General features: G+C 38.8%; 1 protein-coding gene and 1 pseudogene across 3 annotated transcripts; both read right to left on the reverse strand.

Annotated features, from left to right (window-relative positions):
* Positions 1-1972: 1972 nt before the first annotated feature.
* LOC146494084 (uncharacterized) lies at positions 1973-5641 on the reverse strand. 3 transcript variants are annotated; one of them, XM_085146053.1, is made up of 4 exons: positions 5067-5639; positions 4589-4960; positions 4060-4093; positions 1973-2365 (listed from the first exon to the last, which is right to left on the reverse strand). In XM_085146053.1, exons 1-4 carry the CDS (start codon positions 5478-5480, stop codon positions 2325-2327), a joined length of 861 nt encoding a protein of 286 aa, XP_085002179.1. In that variant the 5' UTR covers positions 5481-5639; the 3' UTR covers positions 1973-2324. The 3 variants fall into 3 exon arrangements, with proteins under 3 accessions (XP_085002179.1, XP_085002180.1, XP_085002177.1); XM_085146054.1 differs by lacking the exon at positions 4060-4093; XM_085146051.1 differs by lacking the exon at positions 1973-2365 and having other exon boundaries at positions 3220-4093; positions 5067-5641.
* Positions 5642-15675: 10034 nt separating this feature from the next.
* On the reverse strand, positions 15676-18698 carry LOC146494085 (uncharacterized; annotated as a pseudogene).
* Positions 18699-19714: the final 1016 nt, after the last annotated feature.

The raw sequence follows: 19714 nt of genomic DNA on the forward strand, positions 1-19714 counted from the left end.
AAAACAGCTAGAAAACACTAAATACTATTTTAACACTATCACATAAAAAACAGGTAAGAGGTAAGAGTCGTCTGATTGGATTGGAGATCTAGCTTCAACAATGTTAGGTGCCCAAAAAATGAGCTAAGGTGAATACTTGAATATACAGAACCTCATTGTTTTATTTTTTTATTCCTGACGTACAGTGATTAAGGTAGCTTGAAATCATTTTCATGTATGCCAGCCACAGAGTCTACGCCTGTTCCTCACTGAGAATCTTTAGGATGTGCTTGAGAACACTTCATGTTGTGGTCCAGTTTTCCCATCACCAGGATAAGATCTCTGTGAAAAATGACACAGCACAAGCTTCAATACAGTGTCACAGGGAAAATGTGCTGCTATTAAAGCTTAAGGTAGTCCACAAAATATCACAGGTTGTTTTGTTCTTTACAGAACACTTTATTTTGATGAATGTTATTTACTTACACCCAGTGTTGGGACTAACGCGTTATTAAGTAACGCGTTACAGTAACTACGTTATTTTTGTGGTAACGAGCACGGTAACTAGTTATTATGCCAAAATCAGGAACGCGTTAGTCGTTACTGGGATTTAGATAGGGTCGTTACTCGTTACTTCGTGTGGTGGCTATCGCGGAGCTTCCACAGATTCAATAACATTAGCAAGTGTTGGAGGCCAGCAGGTGGAAGAGAAGGAAAAGAGACCCGAGGCAGCCGCCGGTCCAAGTGTGAACTGAACTTCAGGTAAGAAGTTATGACCTGCAGTCTATCTGGGTCAGATATAAACCAAGTTTAGGTGGAGTTTATTTTCGTTATTCTGACTTTTTCCGTACTGCGTACTAGCTAGCATGACAGAGTTTCTATACAGCTGGGTGGGTGCTATGAAGTTAATGATGTTGAACTTTATTTTGTTCATAAGTTATTAGAGTTGCCAACCGTCCCGTCTGGTATTCAGAGAAAATATTACGCGTTTCTTATTGAGGTGAAAAGGAACAGTTTGTCCCGTATTTCAGCTACATTGAAAAAGGCACAAAGCTTGAGTTATTCTGTGTCTTTGCTGCACAGCTGTCTCTTCTTCTCTCTTTCTCCCCCCTCCCTCTCCCGTTTCTACTTCAATCATGAAAACTGATCAATGATCAGCTGATCGGCTCTCTTGTTTGTTTATCGCCCACTTTGCGCCAGAAAGAGGAAACCAGCTACCTAAAAAGGATCCTTTTTAGACAGCTGGTAACTGTGCAGGTGCGGATCTAGCAAAGTTTTGCCAGGGGGGCAGGTAGGGCATTAACAGGGAGAGGTGGGCACAAAGAAATACTTTTCTTTCTTATTCTCATTTAAAATGTCTAGCTTTTAAAAAATAATTATCTGAATCTTACAACAAACGATTGATGCATATATACCATCAAAACAGTGAACATCACTGTCACAACAGCGTTTGTTTTCATTCAAAGGCTTTATGATTTTTCCTATAATGGCCGGTCTCTAGTCAAAATGCCCGGGCCGATTTTTTGTCCCAGTCCAGCCCTGTATGCAGCTCATCTGCAGTCTGGTGTTACCTACATCTTCCTATTCAGAAGGCAGAATTTCTGAGTTCTGAGTACAATCAAAGCACCACGACTGCAGTTTTTGTGTTGGATGTAAAAGGCGCACATGACGCTGTGACGTAGGCTAGAATCATGGCGGCGGTCAACGACGGTCCAGGCGTGGGATTTCTCTCGTGGAAATATGCACATTATCTTTTCCTTTCTATTGGTAGGTGGCACAGTGCACTTGTGGCAAGTAAGCAAGCTAGAAGACTGGCAAAGTTATGGAAGCAACACATTAACAAGAGAATTCTGAGTAAAACCAAAGTTACTTTCCCTAGTAACTAGTTACTTTGAAAGTAACGAGTAACTTGAAGTAACTGAGTTACTTTTGATAGAAGTAACTAGTAATGTAACTAAGTTACTATTTTAAAGTAACTTACCCAACACTGCTTACACCACTCCATCTGCAAGTGTATTAATGTAAAAGCTGAATTGTCAATAGGCTACATAAAAGAAAATAAAGCATAATACAAACATGGAAACATTTCTTTAGATTTATCATTTCAACAGCAACAACACAGAATGGACACTTTACATAGTCTGACAAAAACTGCATAAAGAGAGACTGGGTGTCATGCAGACTTGTAAACGTCTCAGTGGGACTCCAGAGGAGCTGGGGGAGGTGCAGGAAGTCTCTGATCAGACTGCTGCACCCAACACCTGAACCGAGGCAAGCATCAGAAAACAGACTGCTGGATGGGCGTGATTTGTATTGATTTTGTAGCTGCACCTCTTCATCTTCTTTCAGAAGTATTGATCAAATAACGGTTCGGTGTCTCTGATCTCTATCGGACAAAAAAACATTTTTGTCAGAAAACACAGAAGTGTCTCTGTAAAGAACAAAGATATTTTCTGTCAGAACTAGACTGAAATCTGAACGTTTGTGTTAACTGAATGACATTAAACTAGACTTGAAAAATGAAAACAATTAAAATAAATAAATAAAAAACAAGTGTTAGTGTTTACTGAGACAAAGTTCTACTTATAGCTTGTTTTTACTTCTGTGCTCTATTCCAGGCACTGCGTGAAACAAAATCACAGTTCTGACTCACTGTGAGGAATCGAACATGTGTCAGTGTGGATGGTGATAATCTTTGAAAAACTAAACAAAATAGAAAGGATTAAAAGAGTCGTTTTACGGACACTGTGAGCAGATCCAAAATCTAATCTGGATAGGAAGAGCTGGGAAAAGACCAGAATCAGAATTGGATCTTGGTCTGAATTAATGACTCTTGTTCATATTCTTGCTCTGCAATTGGACTCTGATCAAAAAAAATCCCTTAAAACTACATTTAATCCCATTTTAGAATTTCAAAAGTAATTTAAGCCTCATTTTCACTCAGATATGTCACATAGACATATACAGAAAAAGAATAGAAAAGCCCAGTATAGATATATATACACTAGGTTATTTGTTGGTGGTTCTGCTCTGCAACTCCAAACACAAATCTAACAATAACTAAATTAGAATCCAGTAATTAAAAGCCAACTGAGATCACTAAACAGGGATCAAAGGGGGGGTTGGCGAAGCAGACACAGTGTTTCCCACCACTGCTTACAAACTACTTTGCAATGAGCAAGTTTCCTGCACTGAGTATTAAATAATATCAGTAACAATGAAAAATAGTAGCTATGATGATTTTTTTATGATACAGAAGTGAGGACATTGTTTAATGACTGTAATGGTTTTATAATAATTCCCAACCGTTCCAGAATGTTCTTGCCATTTAAACTTTTAATAAAACTTTATTTTAATGAATATGGCTGTTACGTTGTCATTTCTCCAAAAAAAGTGTTTTAAAATCCCCCAAAATTCACTCTCACTGCTCTCTGAAAGATTAATTCAGACGCTGTAGCCTGTTCAACAATCAAAAACACTAGAAAGTGGTTAAATTGAACTCTAACAGTTAAAATTTATAACACTAAAATAAGTTCATCCTTCATGAATTCAAATGGGATGATACATATGCTCGTTGACCACTTGTTACTTTTATACTTTAGAAACTTACTATCTGCTATGTCATTTATGGAACGCCAGGACTGCCATAATGAATTAAATACACCATTAAATAATTATTTGAATGTGGCAATAATTAATTAAAATTTGAAATAAATACATAATTAGTTAAATGTGTCAATAATTACTTAATTAAATGTGTCCATTTTTTAAAAATTATTTCCCATTTTAATTAATTATTTCAAATTTTAATTAATTATTTAATGGTGTATTTAATTAATTCATTATGGCAGTCCTGGCGTTCCATAGTCATCATGATAGTTTTGTAAATGTAAAACCAGCAAAAAGGTTTTAGTGAAAACAAGTACAGCAGAGACGTCGGGGGGCAAATGTGCAGATCACCGTCTTCACATCAGTGAAGAAACATAATGAAGTGTCTGATTTTCAGTATTTTCACAGTAAAAGGGAAGTTGAGTGATGTCAAGAGCTGTAAGATGAAATAAGGATTGTGGGTTAATTTACCTTGTGACAGTGCTTGGAGTTCATACTTTTGTGCCTGCAAAATAATTTTATGAATGAATAAAAAATGTATTTCTCACTGAAAAAAGAAATGACAGAATCTGTGTGCACTAATTATTGGCTCTTCATTGTGTTTCTGCACAGTGTTAGTGTTCAGCAGATTCCTAATATGGATCCTATTTGCAAACTAGGAGGAAACACAAGTGTAAACTAATGTATTTTTCGATTTCTAGTTAACTTGCAACAAAATTACAAGTTGAACTTATTCATGGTCAGCTGAATCCAAACAAAAACTAGTTCCATCATTTTAGACCAGACTTGTCAAACTCTAGGCCCAATAACGTAATTTAATATGTCAATATTTCAGTTTGCATTTCTGTTTAAAACAGGGTTACCTTTGGTCTGTTCAATAATCATCCTGTTTGGTCCAACACCTAAAGTATATTTTGAGTTCTGGCTCCTTCAGTGATTGAGTCTGACGCCCCGACTGAGTCTGGCAGCTGTAACATCTGTATATAACAGAGCCTTTTACCTGCTGATGTGCTGCTGCTTGATGATGCTGCCCCCCTCTGCTGGAGCTCCCCTCACTGATCCAGTTGATCTGCTGGTTGGTTGCTTCTGGTTTTTGATGTTTTGCTTTATTGATCATTTGTTGAGCGACGTTTAAACAGCCGTCCCAGTCTTTCCTTTTTATGTTGCTCGTGATTTCTTTAGTCAGAGTTTCATTTGCTTCTTTCCTCAAAAGCTCCTCCAGAACTTTTTTCTCTTCTTCCAAAATCAGTTTGTAGTAAAAAGTTTTCTTGTTGCACCAACTGTATTTTTCTTCAAACCATTTTCTCCACCCACTCCAAGTCATGAAGAAAGCGACCACAGTCATGCTGAGGAGCAGAGAGTAACCAGCAAGCTGAAAAAGAAGCAACAAACATGCAAAACATAACAGCATTATTGTGTGTTTGCTGTAAATTTGTAAAGTAGAATAAGAGCACATATATACAACAAGACATCCTCACCTTTGATTTGATTTGCACTTCAGTTTTTTGAGCTTCTTCTTCAGTGGTGTGGATCCCAAGTTCACAGAACAGCTTACTCGTGTTTTCATCAGTTTTACAGCAACCATACCAGTCTGTGAAAATCAACACAGCTACAATCCACAGCAGACTGATTAGAAACGCTCTGATAACGCGCTTGAGTACAAGGCATAAAAACGTGGATGGATGCTCCGCTGTGCTCCGAAATGTCTGGTCTATCAGGAGCATCAGGAAAAATATTAAAAAAACAGGCACGACGATGATTTCATTGCATTCAAAAGTGCTGCAAGCGCACATCATACTCCGCAGAAAGAAAGCCATGCCGACCAGCCCGATGACTGTCCCGGTGGTGCCGATTTTTCCACTACGAACATATTGCAGGAGTTTATTCAACATCTTGAGCAGTTCGGTGATGCTGAGGCTGCAGCTTCTGACCTGTAAAATTACAGCCGCGGAAAAAGAAATATTTCCTGCTTTTCACACCAAGTATCACAGTCTCTTTGAAATTCAGCTTAATATCTCAGTCCTATAGCAGCTGTGAAGTGAGCAAAGTCCTCCAGTCAAAGTGAAGATATGAGCTCTCTGCTCCCACCCTCACATAAGAACCACGAGTGCTGCTCCTACAGGTGGCAGGATGCAAACGCAACGTCATGAGGAGGAGTTTAAACAGCACTCTGTTCAAAAACGTTTCCAAAGTCGTGTCAACAAATTTCATATGTTTCCCAAACACTTTCTACTATGATGAGGTTGTGTGTCACGACAGGTTTTTTGATGAATGAGTTGGAATGATGAATTCTATTCACAGTTTGAAACGTAGTGTTACAAAAAATGTCAAGCAAACATGAACAAGAGAGGCGAAGAAGAAAAAGAATGCAAGCAGGGTGGAGTGGGTGGAGATGACTGCCAGGGATGATTTGTGGCAGAACAAGTGAAAGTTTACAAGATGGCAGTGAGACCTGCTGTGATGTACGGTTTGGAGATGGTGTTACCGAGAAAAAGGCAGATCTGCAGGAGGCAGATTAATGCTACTGTACTAAATTTAATACAGTCAGTCAGGTTTGTAGGTGCTGTTTGATTTGGCATCATCTCACACCGGATACACTTTCTGGGGCAACCACAACAGCACAAGACAAATGTTTCCTGTGTTTCATGCAAGTTATCATATTTTCTGTTAGCAGTGGTGCCCAGTCAATGGTTTTTGTTACAGCAAATGTTTGCAGGTCTGGTGAACCCACTGTGGCTTTGGTTTGTAAATCAATGTATTCTAAAAAATGCATGTAAAAATGTATAGAATGACTGAGACAAAGATCTCTAGACTGTCAGTGTTTTGTGAACTTCTAAAATCATACTTCAAATTATGCTTGTGGTTTAATGTCCTTGAGACTTTGTGACTTCTGAAAAACAGATATGAGAATGGAAGCACATGTTGTCCTAAAAATCTGTTCGTATATAGGTTAGAGCACTGATGGTTACAGAGATACAACATGTGCAAAATGAATGTCAGATCTACTGGTTTCATAGGCACTCACAAACTCTGATGCAGTCAGACATGCAGGATTTTGAACTGAGCACTGATGATAAGCTGGATGGTCTCTCTCACTCTTTAGTCCAGAGCACTTGGCAAAATGAATTTCACATCACAATTAATCTTTCCACTGCAAAGTTAAAAACTTTTGTTCATTTCCTGACATTCTTTCTTTACTCTCATATTATTTTAGATCGTTTCCTCTAAATACCAGTCCATTTGTTACCATGTTCACACCATGTTACTTTATCTAGTCAAAACTCTGTTTTCATAAAAACCTTTCTGACTCCTTTTCAAGCGATGTACCTTCATCTCTATCACTGCATCTAGACTAGAGATGGCACGATACCACTTTTTTATGTCCGATACCGATACCGATATCATAAATTTGGATATCTGCCGATACCAATATGAATCCGATATAGTGTGTTTTTTAATCAATAAAACGTTTTTTTAATATCTTGCTGCATTTTGTATAAGTTTATACTCAAGTTTAAATAAATAACAACACTAAAGCTACTCTGTTATACCTGTATGTAAAAAATACACTGCAATCAATGTAATCAAATTTAATTTGATGCAGGGGGAAAAATGCACAGAAAGAAATTATTTTTCAAGAATAATTAAATAGATTCAACATCTTTCTTCAACAGAATTGCAGACTGCACAGATGGTATCTTCCCAAAGGAAAAAGTACTATAGCTTACTAGGGTATATTAGACTTAACAGTTACTATATACAGTAATGGACTTCTATGTATTTTACATCAGATTAAAACTTTGGGTGTAAGAGTCAGATAATTATTTATTAAAAGCTCGACATTTTAAATGAGAATAAGAAAGAAAAGTATGTCTTTGTGCCCCCTTTTCCCTGTTCATGCCCTATCGGCCCCCCTGGCTAAACGTTGCTAGATCCGCCCCTGCACAGTTACCAGCCGTCAGCTGCATAGAAAAAGATCCTGGTGTAGAAATAATATTAAATAACTTCTAACAACAGCTTATCAAGCTTAATAGTGCTGCTGTTGTTCAGCCGCTGGTTTCCTCTTTCTGGTGAGAAGTGGGCCAAAAACAAAGAAGAGAGACAGACTCGCGACAGAAAAGCCGATCAGCTGATCATTAAGCAGTTTCATGATAGAAGTAGCAGCAGGAGAGAGAGAGAGAGAGAGAGAGAGAGAGAGAGGCAGTCGCTCCATATATGTGTTGTTAAGCTTAAGGTGGGAATGCTTTACAGACATTCAGAGATGAACTTACACACTTGCTTTACTTCTCTCTGGGAAAACGTCCTCATAGATGAAATGCTGGTTTGCTAGCAAGGCTACAAATATACACAGCTGCTCTATCATGTGAGGCATACTGCTGCGACGTGCTACGGTTATGAGCCGAGTTACGGCGTGTAGCAAGTTTTGTGAGGTGCTTTTTTGATATTTAATGGATCGGATTACATTTTTTATTTCTCGCCGATATCCGATCCAGTAATTTGGGTCAGTATCGGACCGATACGTAATATCGGATCGGTCCATCTCTAATCTAGACCACTTCCTTTCTTTACATTGTTTAGTAGTTTCATTGTGTAGCTTCAGAGTGCAATCTGCAAATAATTTATTACTCCATCCATCAATTCTCTACAGTTTATCCTTTTCAGGGTCCCCGGGGGGCTGGAAACTATCTCAGCTGTCTTAAGGTGAGAGACAGGGTACACCCTGGACAGGTACCAGTCTGTCGCAGTGCTAACACATATAAAGAGACAATCATTCGCACTCACATCCACTCCTAACCCCACTAAGTGCATGTCTTTGGGAGAATCCACACAAACACAAGGAGAACATGCAAACTCCACACAGAAAGACCCCGGCCTGAGGGTGGAATTGAACTCAGGACCTTCTTGCTGTGAGGCAACAGTGACAACCACTGTGCTTTATGGCTCAATAAATTAAAGGAAGTTTAATTATGTTCAGGTCTTTCAGATGATTTTTATTGGACTAACATTCAAATGAATTCTTTTATTCTTTTTTTCATTAAAAAATGACTTTTGTTGCTGGTTTGGTTAAATTTAATCTCTAACGCTGGCACACAGCAGCTGGCTTAAAACAGATTTCACAGATAGCATCTTGAGCCAACCACGCACAGGAAGACAAATGTTTCCTGTTTTTGTACCATGTGTGACACTATTGTGGCACTATTAGCCCTTGTGTTGTGTTCATGGCTTTTGTTACTAAGGCACTGCACTTTTGGTTTTTAAATCAATCCAGCCATAAAAATATATGCAAAATTACACAAAAATAACTGATACAAATGCCGCAGAGGAATAACCAATCACATGAAACATACCAAAGATTGTAGGGAACGCTTCCTGCAAATTGTCCTGCACTGTGTTTAATTTCTTCCATGGTTAGGATTGATTTACACTTTTACCTGATGAGCTGCTGTGATGTATTTCATTGTGTTTTACTGGTGTATTTTCATTTAGTAACTTGTAGGTGTCATAATTTTTATTATAGTCAGAAAATGAATATTTATTTGTCATAAACAGTATAACAGTATTCTGTTTGTTTGCAGGCAGAGAACTGACTGCTGTATCTTCTATGATAGTTTCAGCTTTCATTTGTTTGTTTTGCAAATTAATTGTTGAGATTCACATAGTCGTAGTTTTTCCTTTTTTGTTTCTAGTGCTGTGGTGGCTGCTACTGGCCACAGGCTTTATTGGTAAACTGGGAGTTCACTCACTTTTTGCTGTGACATGATCTGTTTGTATGTTTCTTTAATTTTGTGTTTAGGGTTGTTTTTATAGTTTGAACACTAATACAACACTCTCAGTTTCCCAGCAGTGGTTACCTGGCTCCCAGCAGCAGAACTACAGCGGTCTTCTCATCCTTTAACAGTCTTTATGCATGCTCTGTCCCTCTCTACAACGGAGTCCTTTATGTGAGCCAGTTTGAGTCAAAATGGGTACAGCAGCGACCTCTAGCGGCAACTGTGCAGAACAGCATCTTCATGTCAGTATAGACACTTGTGGATAGGGATGGGTATTGTTAAGATTTTAAATGTGAGATGTAAGCACCACAGATTTATTTAATTATTTGTGTCATGATGCTTTTTTTTCTTTTTCTTTTTTAACTGAACCTAGGAAGTAAACCCAGACGGCTTAAGGCAGATTTATGGAGTTTATTTACAACAAGCGATGTAAATATGAGTGAGCCGGGTGGCCAGGAGCAAAAGAGAGCGCCGGACGTCCGAGCGGGTTTGATGTCCAAAGACAGACGATGATCATGGTACTTGCAAGAGGGCAGCAGAGTCTACAGGTGAAAGGAAAGTTTGTGGTGCTGGACTTGAGTGGTGACTGAGCGCTCAGTTCATCCTCCTTTTTTTCCCGTTCTATGTTGCCTGCATCCTGTTTCCTCTGTCCTTTCCTTTATTTGGTCTCCTATTTGGTTTCCTTTCAATATTTCTTTCTCTTTATTTTTCTTCTGTCCCCTGACTTGGTTTCATTTTCTTTCTTTTCCTATTATTTTGATTCTTAAGTGCTTTCCTTTCCTATCATTCACTTTCTCCTTTCTATGTTTCTTCAGTCTTGCTTTGTTTACTTTTCTGCTCTTCCTTTCCTTTCCTTTACTCTCAAGAGTAAGAGTAAAGAGGAGGAGAGTATAAGGCTCAAAATAAAGTGATGATAAATGTTTTTGTTTTGTCGTTTTTGTTTTCCAAATTACTTGTGTTGTGGAAACTCCTCTGTGGGAAGTCCTCTGAAGTGATGGAAAACACGTGTGTGTGTGTGTGTGTATGTGTGTGTGTGTGTGTGAGTGCGCACATTGTGGTTTCAGGGCCTACTGTATGCTTCCTTTTTTACATCGCTGCTACTATTACTGCACATCTGGACCCTGCATGTGTGTGGACTCAAATTACTGGTGTTGTGGGAACTCTCCTCCGTTACAGGGACTCAGCCCCGCTGTGTGAATTAGATTTATGCACGTAAACACAGTTTTTGGTTAGAAAAAATCTTTGGAAAAAGAATCAAAGTTAACATAATGTTGTCTCAAGTCTATCAGCATGTTGTGAGGGCGAAATCCAGATTACACATCGCACTGTGGGGACTTGATTTCCTTTAAGAAAATAAACAAAGTTATTTATTCATTTTTGGTGCGAAGATTGAAGGAGTAAGTCATCAGGAAAGGAATGGAAAACGGCGTAAAGTCCTCTGAAGTGATGGAAAACACGTGTTTGCAGCTCTAAACTTGAAGTGCGCCCTGCCCTCGTAGATTTGTTTCTGGCGGCGTCTGTTTTCAGTTTAGGAGCTGTAAAAACCTCTGAATCTGACCTGCCCATGAGCAAACAGCACAAAAACTGAGTGAAAACATCAGGACTCCTTTACTAGGATTCATCAGCCTAACCAGATCATCCATTGCCCACAAGCACTGCAGTAGCATTACATGTTTGTTAAATCAATCAATCAATCAATACACGAGTAGGGATGGATATTGATACGATTTTTACGATTCTGATTCCATTTTCGATTCTGTTTAACGATTCGATTCTTTATCGATTCTTATTTTTAAAAAGGAGAACACTAAGGTCGATTAGCTTAGAACTTTGTTTTATATCTTCTCTTTGAACAAGATAGAAATTTAGGAGTAACATGGCCTTACAAACCCAACAGTGAGATCTTAAGAGATCCACAGCCTACGGCTCTTCAATGGGGGGTCACAGGGTCCCCAGGAAAAAAATTGTAAATGTAAAATAAATATTCTTCTGTAGCAATAACAAAGTATAACATAAATTATTCTGTAGCAAATAGTAAATCGGGGGCATCTGCTGTGGCAAATGGGTGCAAACCTTTGACCACAAACTGAGTCACTGCTCGGTGACATTCGTCTATCCTGCCTGAAAGGAGACGCTAACGGTAGACTGCAGCGAGAACTGCCAGCATCTGATCCAGACTCTGTCTCTCTCATCATGGTCACCTAAATGCACAGTAATGGCAGGTTTTGTAATAAGGCAGATCGCGCTAACATAATATGCACTGTTAGTTGATTATTTACCTGCCGCATTAACGGGAGAGGACGTGCAAACGTTACCGCTGCTGCTGGGTTGAGATTCGCGAGTCCGGAATTAAAAACACGACATTCATTTAAGGTCATCGCGTGTTTTGTGAGCAAATGCTTTTGCATATTCATGGTGTTTCCTCCCTTAAATGAAATATCTACTTTGCAAGTATTGCAAGTTGCCCTGTTGTCATCCGTTCTCGTAAAGTAAAACCAAACTTTTGAGCGTTTGAGCCGCTTAGGCGCCGTGTTTCCTGCCAGGTAAATGACGCTCCGCAACGTGGTGACGTCATTCGGGGCGACTGGAATCGATAAGGGAATCGTTTGCAAAAATGGCAAACAATTCCAAGGAATTGAAGGAATCTTGAACTATTTTTATACCATGAAGTTAAATTTAAGAGAGGAAAGAAACTATTACACTGTCTCTGTGTTTATGCTTTTGAGCCAGGCAAAGAGGCTCCCATCTGAGGATGATAAAAATCTAATTCCCTAAAAATAAATAATAAATAATAATAAAAAATGAAATAAAATTGAGTATACATGTGGTTTCTGTGAACATTTGTTGTCTTTGAGCTTACTTGTAAAATTAAAATATTCATATACATGCAAACACAATTCAGTGACATGAGAAGGGCTTTAAACAGCACTCAGCTGTCACGATCATTTGGACTGCTGTGCAAAAGCATTTCAAGCTTTTCTTTTGGGCTCTAATCCGCTTTAGAGCGTGAAGAGATGACGTGTCAGAACCAAAATGTTATTAACATCAAAGTGCTGTATAAGTTGGACATTATTAAATTGAAACACACCAATAAATAATTAACAATTACATTTATTAAGGTTTTATAATTGGATAAATTCAATTGGCTATATATTTCATTATTTATTAAATTTTTTATGTACTTCAGGAATGTATTGACAGGTGTCGATGAAACAGGAAGCTTAATGACGCGTAATTATTTCAAACACAAGACACAGGTTGCGTCATCTGTCATCTCCTGGCTATTCTTCTGACACATCATTAAATTTTAGTATCTTATTTTCTGAGAAGGCGAAACCTCAGTGAAACACAAGAAAACAAAACAAGGTCGAACAGCCAAAGATCAACAGGCAGTAGTTTATGTTGTAAAGCTTTTTTGTTTTGTTTTTAAATCTGTGAAAATGTACATGTGACTTTTTAGTAAAAAGTAGTCTAACCTAAATGAAAACTTTCATTGAGGTAATTTATGTTTATGATACATTAACTCCAATCAAGCTCACTCGAATCCTCATGAATAAATTTAAATATCAGAACACAGAGTGACAATAAGAACCGGTGAACAAATCACAACTGTCGCCTCAAAGGTTTTTTTATTTTTACTGGAAGATATGTAGCCGCTTAGACTGGTGGACCTAAATCTTCACCACCACGTCCGTATACATACAAGCGAAAAGGGGGAGTGAGCGGGTCAGCGCTCAGGGCACAGAAACTAAGCTGGCTTTGAACACACAGAATTTATTTACATAAAAAAAATAAAATAAATTAAACACAAAAAAACAAAACAAAAACAACAACCCACAAATAACAAACTCAACCAGAATCACAAATACAAGTTAAAACCCCCCGTTTACAATAAAAAGTGTTCTCAATGCACTAAAAATCCTGCCGGCAGAAATAACTATACACTATTAAAACAAAGCTAAAAATGTTTTCCATATACTAAAATTACCCCCCCCCCCCACCGTCCCATAATCTTACAGTCCAGCCACACATGGGTGAATGGTCCTTATCTGAAATAGGAGAGGAATTTCTCTTCCGGGATGGAAACTACGCAGGCCAGAAGAACAAGGAGGGGCTCCTGTCGCAGACATGTCTCCTCCTGACAGCGCGTCGCCGCACAGTCCCGCCCCACTCCACACCTGAACACGGCCTCCCTCGTCTCACAGTCAGATGCAGGCAGAGGGGCACCCCTGCCCCGTTGTGAATTGCGGCCATCGCCACCCGCTGTTGCTGTTTTTGCCGTTGGGACTGGATCGCCGAACGACTCGCGGCCCCCCCACAGTCAGGCAGCAGTTCCTTCAAGAAACGTGCGGGCTTACACGCGTTCCTTTTTCTCCTGCTCACCTTTCATGCGTCGCTTTCCTTTTTCTCTGCGCTCAAAATTATCCCTTTTAACGGGTCAATCTGGCGGCTGATAGGTCACCTTGGGGAACGCCCCCACCTCACAAGTGCCTACAATTGTCTGTTTAGTCCACAGTGGATTAAAGGAATATGGTACAACATTAACACACATAATATAAATATGAGGATAAAACCATGCAATATAAATATCAATAAACAAACATGCAATATAAATATCACAATAAAATCATGCAAATAAAATCAACACCATGTACCAATGCACAGATTGATAAAACATAAAAACACAAATTTCCACTGTGTGACAGATACACCCTACAAGAATACAAAGAAACAAACAAAAAAAAAAAAAAACCCAACAAGCATCGGCTCCCCTAATAGGAAAGCTCTTTGGCAACAGTGGAAAGGGAAACTCCCTTTTAAGAGAGAAACCTCCAGCAGAGGTTGGGTTGGGGGTAAGAGAAGGAACACGGGACAAAGACATGCAGTGGAAGAGAGCTAGAGATTAATAACAACTAATAGTTAAATACAAAGAGATGTATGATCACACGTAGAGTGGAAATAGTGAGTAAAAAAGAAAAAAAAAATCCATCATGGGAATCTCCCAGCAACAATGTAATCAATGAAGGATTCAGGGTCACCTGGTCCAGCCCTAACTATATGCTTTAGCAAAAAGGAAAGTTTGAAGCCTAATCTTGAAAGTAGAGATAGTGTCTGTCTCCTGAATCCAAACTGGAAGCTGGTTCCACAGAAGAGGGGCCTGAAAACTGAAGGCTCTCCCTCCCATTCTACTTTTAAATACTCTAGGAACAACAATGCTCTAATAGGGTGATACTACAAGGTCATTAAGATAAGATGGGGCCTGATTATTTAAGACCTTGTATTTTACAATGTCCTGATAATAATGAATTGCAGTCGTCCAGCCTGGAAGTAATAAATGCATAAACTAGTTTTTCAGCGTCACTCTGAGACAGGATATTTCTGATTTTACATATTTGTTTAATATGTGCGTTGAAGGACATGTCCTGGTCAAAAACTGACTCCAAGGTTCCTCACAGAGTTACTGGAGGCCAAGGTAATGCCATCCAGAGTAAGAATCTGCCATGTAAAAAATATCCTGTGGATTTTACAGAAAAGAAATCTGGCAGCTGTGGTTGCCAGAATAATTCTGTAGAAAAACTGTGACCTGGAAACAAGAATACTTAAAAAGCTGTAAAAACTACAGTTTAAAACCGTTATAATTTCCCCCAAAAATACATTTCAAGCCAGTAAATTCAACAGCCTTTTTATGTCAAATTAGCATGGCCAAACTGCTATTAAGCACATTTTTCCTGTAAGATTTACAGAAAGTTGCTGCTTATTGTACACTACATCTCAGTTAAAAAAAAATTAAAAAATTCAACAGTATTTTATTGTGAAAGCCTTGTTATAAAACTGCTATTTAACAGAATGTTTCTGGTCTTTTCTGGTTTACTCAGAGGTTTCTGATGTTCTGTACCTCTAGCAGGTCTGCAACTTTAATGCATTTACAGTCACGATAACATCGAATTTATTTTTAAATTTTCATTGTAAGTTGAGTTAGAACCCTGTTCTGACGTCTAACAAAGTGAAAATAGAAATAACGCTATGAATTTATTGCTTTAAAATGTTATTGGTCAATGAAAAAATCCAAATGAATATATTAAAGGCAGTAACCCAAAGAACAAAATGTAAGCATTTAAAATTGGAAACCAAAGCCAGATATACGTTTGAGTTAACATATTGAAAAGCTTAGGCCAAGACAATTTACAATTTAATTATTTACTGATTGAAAAGAACAGTGAACTGTTACATCTGTCATGGTCCTGAGTCTGAGGACTCAGTGTTTTGTGTTTCTTTATATTCTTCTATGTTCTTGTTTATTCTTGTTTATTCTGCCCTGTCTTTTGTTTAGGTTTGCTATGTGTTAGTGTGTTTGTTTCATGCCTGCCTGTGTTCCCTCTGTCTGTCCATGGTGTCACAGTGTCTGTATCCCAATTCAGGGTCTGCAGCCTTAAAGGCTGCATTTTAAGGCCGATTACATCACAGCGATGCGACGAAGGCTGTCCCAATTCAAAGGCTGCTCGAAATGCGGCCCTCAAATGCGTCCTTCATTTCCCTGAATTTTAAGGACGTGGCGGTGTAGACTTCGTGGCCCAACATATCCCAGAATGCATAGCGCGGCGGTGGGTGTGGATAATTTTGCCGGAAAAAAAAAAAAACGGCAGATAAGGGGCGCCCGAAGAGTAACCTTTAAGTAAGTACTGAATATTATGTCACTTATTTATGTGCAAATGTTTAATAACGAAGAACATTAAAACATTCCTGTTGGCCACATGTCGGCAAAGTTATGTGACATTAGTGACGTTTGTACTAACTTGGTTTTAAAGCCTTTACTTTAAAATATACGCCGTTCAATAGCTGAGCTTAATCTTACAGAGAATGATCAAAGCTCGTGTAGAAACAAACAAACAAATGAACAAAAGATTTTCTCCTTCATTTCTGTCAAACAAAGCTGTATGAAACGTTTCCAGCTGTTAGTATCATGGTTGCTAGGCAACCTGGGCAGCGCAACGGAGGATAGACCGTCCCATTTCACAAGCCTCGCACTTCCGGCCTTAGCGGTCTTTGAGTACGCGGCCCTTGAGGATCGTTGAGGCTGCAGACCCTGAATTGGGATACAGCCTGTGTCTGCTCGTGAGTCTGCCTGCCAAGTTCAGTGTCCTGTCTGGTTCTGTGTCTGTTCGTTTCCTGTTTTATTCTGAAAGTTCATGCCTCATGTCAAGGTGTTCAGTTTGACCTCTCTCCTGTCTCGTTAGCCTAATTTCTCCCAGCTGTGTCTCCCTCCTGTTGCCCATTCCCTAATTACTCCCCTCTGTATTTTAGCCCTGTGCTTTCCTGTCACGTCATACCCTCAACTTGCTGTGTGTTCATGATTTCCAGTCCTCCTGCACCTCATTTTAGAGTTTTGTTTGCTTTTGGGAGTTTTATTTCATGTTGAAGTTTTGGTTCCAGCAATAAAGCTGCGTTTTCAGTTCAAACCTCGTTTCCTAAGAGTCCTGCGTTTTGGGTCCACCCCTCCTGCCTGCCTGCCACTCAGCCAACCGTGACAACATCAGTCTGAAACAGAACGTTTCAATAAAATGTGTTCAGAAAAAAACAAAAACACAATGACAGAACCCCTGGCTCTACTTTTAATTAATAAATGTAAGAATTTTTAAACAGCCAATAAGAAGTACTGTGTTGCCTTTTCAAAATTGAACAATTGTACTAATATGAATACATATTTTTCAAATTAAGGTACAGGAATGCAAACGAGGAATTACATAACCAACAATCATACAGAACAGAATAACATTGTCTGAAACTTTTCTGTGCCTCTTAAGCTTGAAGAACTGACCTGATAAAGGGCTAAAATAAACCGTCATGCTGTGAGTGTGGCCCCTTACATAACTCTTAGTGTGTTTAGACATCACGCCATTCATAATCTGAAAGTTCCTGTATCAAGGTAAGGACTCTTGGCTTCACGTGAAGACGGGATGTGTTCGTCTTCTCCACTTTAGTTTCTTTCTCTGGATTGATGGAGAAAAAACATCTAGGAAAAAAGAAAAACAGATGATTGGTTGAATTTTATCGAGAACAACTGATGTGAACAACTTCACATCAATAACATTATATAATATATACAATAATAACTTTATTCCAGCAATTACTTTAAAGCTATTTAAATGGCAAAATGAAGTCCCCTAAACTCAAAGTCACTTCAGCAGCTACTATTTCTTCCACTTAAGTGCTGGCTAAACTAATCCAAAAATAAGTACCTCTGCAGAAACTCCAGGGTGATGCCAGCTGTGATGGGTAATGAATGTTGAAGCAATAATAGCTCCCGAACATCATGCACAGGGCAGAAATGAAGGAGGTGATGTTGCCGTGATGTTTCGCTCCACACTCAGCATAAACCGTTTAGAAGAATAACAGGACCGTCCTGAAAAGCAAATCAGAAATATGATCAGTACAGACATCAATATATCTGCGGGTTTAGGGGAGTGAAATACTTTGAAGGCCACTTTGACTAACCTTAAAGGGATTATGGCAACAAAACATTGTGCAACTTAAATTTATTTCCAGATACAATGAAAATTAAAAAAGGGAACAGAAAAATACAAGACAGAATGAGACCCCAAAAATAATAACTTACCACACACCACAATTGTGGGAGTCAAGTAAAGCTGGTCCGTCTGTACTTCCCCTGCCAGGCATGTGTCCTCCACATAACAGGACATCGCATCTTCTTTCTCATCAAAGTAGGACAGCAGAAGTAGCACCGTGTCTTTGACGTCTTCAGAGCAACCAGTCAGCTCTCCCCTCACCACTTTAAGCTTGGTTACAGCCTGTAGGAGCTTTTTGTTCTTGTTCACACAGACAGTATTCATGTAGTTCAGGAGCCGTTCCCCCTTCAGATCCACGTTGCGTATCAAAGTTTCATTAAGTCCAAGTCCAGTGAGTTCCTTGAAGTGGACTGCCATGCCAAGTTCTCTAAACCAAAATGGCCATTCTTCCATGAGCTATTTTAGAGTTTTTCCCTGACTTGTTTTCGCTGTGTGTAGAAAGTCAGTTTCATTAGATTTGTGACTTCTTCAGGATTTGCATCAGTTTTCTGAAACATCATCTTAAGTTTTTTTCTCTGTAGTTTCTCCAAGGGGCAGGAATTTCACATCCCAGTTAATGCACCCATAAGTGACTTGGACTGCTGGTCTCTGTTCTGGAGGGACAGAGTTGGGTGGACTTGGCCATTTTCCTCTCTCCAGTGATTGCATCAATTCCTCTGGAAACTTGTTCCATCGTATCTGGAAGGTATATATAATATATAAATAAGATGAATTTCTGCTTTCGGGGCATAATATGAGGGATGGTTTACACCTTTTATTTTCTGCATATATAAAAAGAAAAAGGTATTTCACTTTCTTGAATCCAAATATTCTTGGATTATAATGTCAAGATAGGCTACCTGTGACAGTGACATGTTTTGTGCACAAATCATTTCAACTATGTCTTTAAGCTGGAGCATTAGCTGCCGTACATCATCCTTTGGATTTTGTACGCCAATGCAATGTTAGCTTATCACCAATTATAACAGGTAGCAACCTTAAGAAATTCCAGTTCTGAATGGCTTGACTTGAAAGCTTGGTTAAATCTGGGTTGATAGCACACGGCTTTGTTAGCACATCAGCTCCTTTGTACTTGAACTGTTTAATGCGCCGGTTCAAAAGTGCACATGTAAACCATTTCTTTGTCTTAATAAAATACTTCAAGTACAGTGCACTATCATAGGCTAAGACACCCTCAAATATGTCAGGGCCTAAACAAGGTGGTAAACCAGGTTGACAAACATGAAAAGATTTCAAGGTAATAAAAACAGAGTTTACCTTTATCCCTTTGATTCCTTGACTGCCTTCAGCTTGTAGATCGCCCACAGCAGAATTGTAGGTTTCAGGTGTGCGCTGTGGACCACAGACATTTGGATCATTACTCTGAAACTCACTTCGTGTGATTTCACAGTATCTGCAAAAGAACTCAGAGCGACTGAAGTTCTCAGTAAACCCACCAATGTTGTGTGAACCCAAATTATCACCAGCAATGCAGTACAAAGCTGCTTTGACTATTTCATCACCATTTTCCTCCAAATCGTTTAAATCTTCTACCACTTTTTTTTTTGTCATCAACAATTTTTATTTATTTCATTTTAAACTTCAATAACAGAACTTAAGGATAACTACATAAATAAATAGTTTAAAAAACAAACAAAAACAAAACAACAACAAAACAAAACACACAAAAAAACAAAAACAAAGGGAAGTTATCCTATTCTTTCTTCGCACACCAATCCCCACACCACCACTCTGTCATTACTCTTCTGTTCTTCAAGTTACAGAAAGCCA

The sequence above is a fragment of the Neolamprologus multifasciatus genome, chromosome 20 (assembly GCF_963576455.1).
Source record: "Neolamprologus multifasciatus chromosome 20, fNeoMul1.2, whole genome shotgun sequence".
Taxonomy (NCBI): Eukaryota; Metazoa; Chordata; class Actinopteri; order Cichliformes; family Cichlidae; genus Neolamprologus; species Neolamprologus multifasciatus.

Coding starts and splice junctions, on each gene's coding strand:
- LOC146494084 (XM_085146051.1), bottom strand. CDS start 5,480: ATGTTGAATAAACTCCTGCAATATGTTCGTAGTGGAAAAATCGGCACC. Junction 4,961..5,066: donor AAGTGCAAATCAAATCAAAG/GTGAGGATGTCT, acceptor CTTCTTTTTCAG/CTTGCTGGTTACTCTCTGCT. Junction 4,094..4,588: donor AAGCAGCAGCACATCAGCAG/GTAAAAGGCTCT, acceptor ATTATTTTGCAG/GCACAAAAGTATGAACTCCA.